At 53.4% G+C, this 6,000-nt stretch overlaps 3 protein-coding genes across 3 annotated transcripts; 1 reads left to right on the top strand and 2 right to left on the bottom strand.

Moving 5' to 3' along the window:
* Positions 1-1,745: 1,745 nt before the first annotated feature.
* BO95DRAFT_460930 (uncharacterized protein) lies at positions 1,746-2,445 on the top strand (the record flags this gene model as incomplete). Its single annotated transcript, XM_025588781.1, has 3 exons — positions 1,746-2,247; positions 2,308-2,349; positions 2,408-2,445. The coding sequence occupies 3 exons, from the start codon at positions 1,746-1,748 to the stop codon at positions 2,443-2,445; spliced, it is 582 nt and encodes a 193-aa protein (XP_025445199.1).
* Positions 2,446-2,833: 388 nt separating this feature from the next.
* BO95DRAFT_356244 (kinesin family protein) lies at positions 2,834-3,745 on the bottom strand (the record flags this gene model as incomplete). Its single annotated transcript, XM_025582293.1, has 1 exon — positions 2,834-3,745. A coding segment is annotated over one exon (912 nt), but the record flags the coding sequence as incomplete, so codon positions are not given.
* A 405-nt stretch (positions 3,746-4,150) lies between these two features.
* BO95DRAFT_356463 (P-loop containing nucleoside triphosphate hydrolase protein) lies at positions 4,151-4,888 on the bottom strand (the record flags this gene model as incomplete). Its single annotated transcript, XM_025582307.1, has 1 exon — positions 4,151-4,888. A coding segment is annotated over one exon (738 nt), but the record flags the coding sequence as incomplete, so codon positions are not given.
* Between the last annotated feature and the right edge of the window lie 1,112 nt (positions 4,889-6,000).

The raw sequence follows: 6,000 nt of genomic DNA, 5'->3' as shown, positions 1-6,000 counted from the left end.
GCATCAACAAAGATAAACGCTGAAAGCACTGAAAAACAAAAAATGACCTATAGAAGGTTATCGAGCATAATCCGTGTAGAATGTGATAACATTACTTCGTTAGGCAGGGCGGTCACGTTTTTCATACGGATCCCAGGTAGTCGTTAGTCCACAGCCTTATTTGTACCATGATCGTAGTATATAATCCTTTCCTCAAAAAGGGATGTGCTGGGTAGGCAGGCTCCAATCTCACATTCACAGGATGTTGTTTAGCACCAGCGAGGAAAGTTCTTTGCAAACCGCCCGCATCGATGCGGGAACGCATCCAGGCTGACGAGATAATTAGGCCTCCCACCCTGAAGGTCTAGTTGTATATTTTACTTGCTATGCTGAAACCTTCCGAGAGGATGTCTACATGCGACACACAACGCTCAATCTGCCTTGTGTCACTAAGCATTGACCGTAGAAATTGTACGCCGGGATCGTTCAAGAGAATCAGAATGGTTGCTGGTGGTTTGCTTTCGATGGAGCGGGCGTCTAGACCACCTCTTCCTAGATTGTTTGTCTTACCTTTTGTCGTCGACATGCAGTTAATCCAAGCCTGCATGCTGCAAGGCGCTCAGCTTCCTAATTCGGAAATTGGAATCACAAAAATATCGGGATTTTCGCTCCTGTGACTGAGGGTTGTCGACGATGATTTCCATGTAAGAGAAAGTGCGACAACGCGATTAGTAATTGCATGAGAAGATGACTACAAAGAATGAAGAGCTGATGATGCTTTAGGTTGGGTGGCTGTTTGTTTGCAGAATGAAAGCCAGACCCGAGCCCTAGCTGCAGCATGTGAATAGTCGCTCCGCGGGGTAAGAGACAGTCTGAGACTAACACGAAGTCAGTAGCCACCACGTGCTATGTGGTCAGTATACACAGGGCTCCAGGCTGGTTTGTTTGATCGCCTACTGCGGTTCCGGTGTCTCTTTGATTTTACTTGTCGGATGATGAGACGATATTTCTGTCAATCTCACATTGCTACTGCCTTTAATTCTTGCGCACCATCGGCCTGCGAATCCCTAAACAATCACCCTCGACATCGGTCATCGTCGAGGGAACTCTTCTACCCCAGGCCTGAGGTAAACTCGAAACAAGGTTACATCGTCCCCATCTAGATCGCCTCTTCTCTCGATGAATGTCTCACTCTCCAAATTAGCCAATTGGATGATCCGGGACTAGAAGGCTTGTCTAGTCTTGATTGGGCTAAGCAACCCCCACACACTGAAATAAGGTGCATCTCGACTCCGTTCCCCGGATATTACAGCTATTCGCTTCAAACAGGCCAATCTCACCTACCGATACGAGTTCCCTTTGGACGCCTTGCAGCAGTTCTCGAACAGATAATACGAGCGCACTCTTCCACAAGATGAGAGCAAAACCACGACCCCTGCCTTACGCGTGCGCTGACGATTCGATTTGGGGAATTGTGGCGGCGGCTATAGACGCATGTCAGCATAGTCCAGCCCAATTCAGGCAGTCTGGGGAAACCCCTTCAGGACGGGCGCGTCTCGTGACGACCTGGATCCGGCAGTAAGGAAGAGAAGATTTTCCAGAAATGGTTAGCATGATCGATTAGTTTGCTAGCCCACAAGATACTCACTGAGTCCAAGACTGACCCTGCATGATTAGCGTTGGTCTAGCCTCGTCCAGCTGAACCCTGCATGCTTTCCCGGTGCGGCTCGACCCCGACGATCCTCGTGTTTGGTCACTTAGGAATCATGTCTACCTCACCTTTGCGGGAATTTCCGCAGTGTGCAGTTTACACTTGGACGGTTCTGCGGGTAAGCGAGCGAAGCGAGAGTCAGACGGGCGCCTCTCACTGGGAAGAATGTGGGGCCGTCACGGACAGCTGCAATGGTTCAGGGCCCTCAATCTGGCTGGAAAACTATATAAACCTCTGGACGACCCATCGAGAAGATCGTCTCATCACAACTATCATCACCATCCTCTTCTACAAGTCTCTACACGGAATCATTCTGATCATCATGCACTTCCTCAAGTCCACCGCCGTCCTCCTCGTCTCCGCCCTGGGCGTGTCCGCCACCCATTTCCACAACAACTACGGCAAGAACGGCTGGATCCAGGACAACCAGGGATCCGACATCCAGCTCAAGAACGGTGGCTCTGTCACCATCGGCGGCGGCTGGGGCTTCTTCTGGGTCGACAGCAGCGTCTGCTCCAAGAACTCGGTCACCTACACCTGGCCCTCAAGCTACGGCGGTATGTTCTTTGCTTCGTACGATGCAGCTCGTTGAATAGACAGATGATGATGTGATATAGATGTCTATATCCACAGCGATGGTTTCTTGTATGATGCTAGTGGTGAGTACTGTGGTGTACTTGGGGGGCAAGGGTAAGAGGTACTGACCGTGGTCTCTAGGCTACCAAATCTCCGGCGGTGCTCACATTTGCGGTTAAATGCTGGATGTGATGAGTGGAGTCTGGGGTAAAAAGGGGGTGCTAGGTGGAAAGAGGAATGTACATGTTGATTTGTGGGTTGCAGAGTCCCCCTTGCAGATAGGTGCTGTTCTTGTTGAATCACTGTTGTGAGTCTGCGAGTCATGATTTGTGTCAATCTGAAATGAAGATCCGTGCGCATTGATCCCGGCATGTCTTGCAAATGAAATTAAGTCTAGAGAGATGGATCTTACAATCCTACCAGCGTTCAGTACTGTAGAGAGTCAGCAATCCGAGGTCTTGCCAATTCGTGATGCACTTGATCGTACATTTGGTCCGAAGTCCGGTTCTAGGCGAATTCCACTCCCAAGTCCATCTAATGTCTAAATTGTCATTTGTACCCTCTTGTCTACTTACCAAGATCCACCATCCCAACCAAATTCCCATACTTCAACGTATTGACTGTGGCCGCCGCCTGACCCAAAGCCGGCGAAACTGTCAAAATCATCCTTGAACAAGAACCGCCCTTCTCATCCCCACCCGTCGTCCCCTGAAAATGCTCCCTCAGCACCATCGTAAGCGGCGAAGACCGATACGGTATCCTGGCCGCCCTCGCAGCCCTGGCACGAATCACCTCCTTCAGCGCGAGCAGATCCGTGTTAATCTGCCTGCCCGTGCGCTGCTCCTGGGAAGACGGTTTCAATCGCGGCAATCGCGGCACCGCCGCAATACTCTTATCATGATAGAACTCCGACCCCGCCAGATCCACCGACACCAACTTGCCCCCAAGGCAGGCATGTCCCGCCATCTTCATCACCTCCTCCACCGTCCTCACTGCATCCTCCACATACCCCAAGAATTCCGCCTTTCTAGCCTCTGCCTCGTCAATCCTCGCCTGATCCACCCGATAACCAGGATTAGGGACGTACTTCCTCGCCTCATTCTTCACCAACCCCTTCAAACTTTCCTCCAGATAAACATCCGTCGCCCGCTTCGCAACAGGGACGAACTCCGACTCGCGCTCCACGACCGTCTCCCTGGCCGCCAGCAGCGCGCGGTACACCACGTCCACCTCCAGCACGGCATGCGTCCGCGAACTCAGCTCATGCACCGTCGAAGTCCCCGTGGCGCGCAACGCCAACCGCCCACGGAGATGCGCGAGGAACTCATCCAAGCTCCAGCAGGCTTTCGTGGCAATGGGCCGCACCCGCACGCGGCCGTGCGCCAGCACCTCCGTTTCGCCGCGGAGGTGCGTCTTCCCGTCGCCGCCCTCGCGGATGTGGCACTTGCTGTGGCCGTTGAGGAGGTCGAAAGCCGCGGAGCTCGTACATGCGGAGCCCGAGGCCGAGGCCGAGGTGGGATGTCTTGGAATGTTCACAAGACTGTCATGATGGATAGACCTACAAGAATGAGCCGGGGGGCCCTTTGGCCCCCTACGCGATCTGTAGTGCTGGGTTCAAGGTGAGTCGCCGGATCAAAATCAAAGGAAAAGATAGATCTAACAAAACATGGAACTTTAACATTTTCGAGCATCCAGCTATATCTGATGTATAAATGTGTATAATTTCCCCCCTACACGGAAGCCGAGTGGTCTGCCTAACGATAGGAAACCTCAAGAGGGAGCAGCAATCTCGGAGCAATCACTGAAAATCCCATCTGACTCCGACTCCGCATCCGCAGAAGCGGCAGACTGCTCCGTGCACTTGGCGGCCGCTGCGTCAGCCTCCTACGCATCCTTCTTCCCCGTCGTCATCTCATCCTTCACTGGCCTGCGTCCCTTGCGCATCTCCTCTGTTTTCTCCAGCCACTCTGGGACCCCCTGGATGGCGAACTGCGGGCTCATCTTGTGGTCCAGCAGATGCCCCTGAATTTCGGCCCCACTGAACTCGCCGGAGGGCACCAGCGTCGTGAACTCGCTTGCCAGGGCGTCAAGCGACGACAAATTTGGCGTGACTGGCGGCGCAAAGCTCGGGGTGTCCGTGTCCGTGGAGGCGTAGATCGACTTGAAGAGGCTCACGACCTCGGGGGTCTGGGAATACCCGTAGGCGATGGTCATGTCCACGCGGCCGTGGCGGCGGAGCGCGGCATCCAGCTTCTCGACATGGTTGGTGGTCATGATCAGGATGCGGTCCTCGCCGGCACTGACGCCGTCGATGGCATTAAGCAGGCCCGGCCCGAGAGTGACCCCGGTCGTCGTCGATGCCTCCTTGCCACCGGCACCGCCGCTGCCGTCGTCTGCCCGTTCCTGCGCGACCGCCACGCAGTCCACGTCCTCGATGAAGACTATGCACCGGAACGGCAGGCTGCGGAAGAGCCGGGCCAGCTGGTTGTCCGTGAGCTCCTTCTGCGACAGGTGCAGCAGGTACAGGTCCAGGCCCAGGTGGCCGGCGATGGCGAAGCACAGACTCGACTTGCCCGTGCCAGGGGGCCCATGCAGCAGATAGCCCCGGCGGTAGGGATGCCCCGGCTGCTGTACCAGGGCTGGATCCCGGGGTCCAGGTACTCGTCTTTGCTTTGGTCTTTGAAGCCATGTCAACTACCTCTAGTCCTCATTCTTCAACAAAGTGCAAGAATCGACCAAGGAAAGAACGGATCAGATAGCAGAAAGAGCCTTCACTACGGTGACATAAGTTATGCCTTCAAAGACGAATAACTGGAATGAATCTCGTGGTAGCTTTGTTTGTCAATGGGAGCATCACGAGCACACTTGACATGTTATTACAGATCGACAGTTTTGCCGTTGAACTCTTTTGGTGCTCGCAGTTGGGCCGGATCGAGAGAAGAGCAGCAGAACCACCTACACTCTTTTGCCGGGTTTTTAACTCGTTGACGCCAAATATGCGTCTGAGGGAGAACGGTGAGTAGAAGAAGGCCAAGCGTGGCTACGCTGCACAATGCCGAATACCATCTATACGCCCTCTAGGATAAAACTACACAGGACAAAGCGTTTTGCCAGGTAACAGCTTACTTGTCGCTGACTCTTGTACCATCATATCATAACTGCTGTTCATGACTTTTATCACCTTCTTCTGTTGTTGATCTTTATGCGCATGATGTGCATCTCTGCTTTATCTGTCACAGTCTATTTGCAGAATAGCACGAGAAGATAAAACGTGAAACAAGAACAAAATGCGGCACACACATCCTGCCCCCCCGCGCTGCGAACTTTACCATTCGCTTTCCTCTTGAGAATCTTTCCCTCCCTACCATCGCCAGCAAAGCCCCAAGAATTATCGTACGTTTGAATTGCCTTTTAGCCATCATCCGGCCAATTATGCCAGTATGTGATGTACACGTGATCCTGCCCGTGAGAATGCGGCATCGTAGTCGGGATGGGGGATGCCCTCCCTGCCGTAATTCCAGGATCGATTTCAGATCGTTGCGGTGAGGTACGCTCCTCGTCTACAGGGGCATCTCCATGGAACTCCGCGGCAAGCATCCGGGATTCTTGATTGTCGTTGGCATTGAGTGGATGTTCGGAGTCGTTCCAGCGCATGTAGAAAAAGGCTTGGTCGTTTGGATCTGGCATTGTGGGCGCAGACCTTTGACGAGGTTTTGGAGGATTTCGTGGGATGG

The sequence above is a fragment of the Aspergillus brunneoviolaceus genome (genome assembly GCF_003184695.1).
Source record: "Aspergillus brunneoviolaceus CBS 621.78 unplaced genomic scaffold BO95scaffold_13, whole genome shotgun sequence".
NCBI classification, from domain to species: Eukaryota; Fungi; Ascomycota; class Eurotiomycetes; order Eurotiales; family Aspergillaceae; genus Aspergillus; species Aspergillus brunneoviolaceus.
The sequence above is the reverse complement of the archived record's forward strand: the minus strand, read 5'-3'. Positions and strand labels throughout refer to the sequence as shown.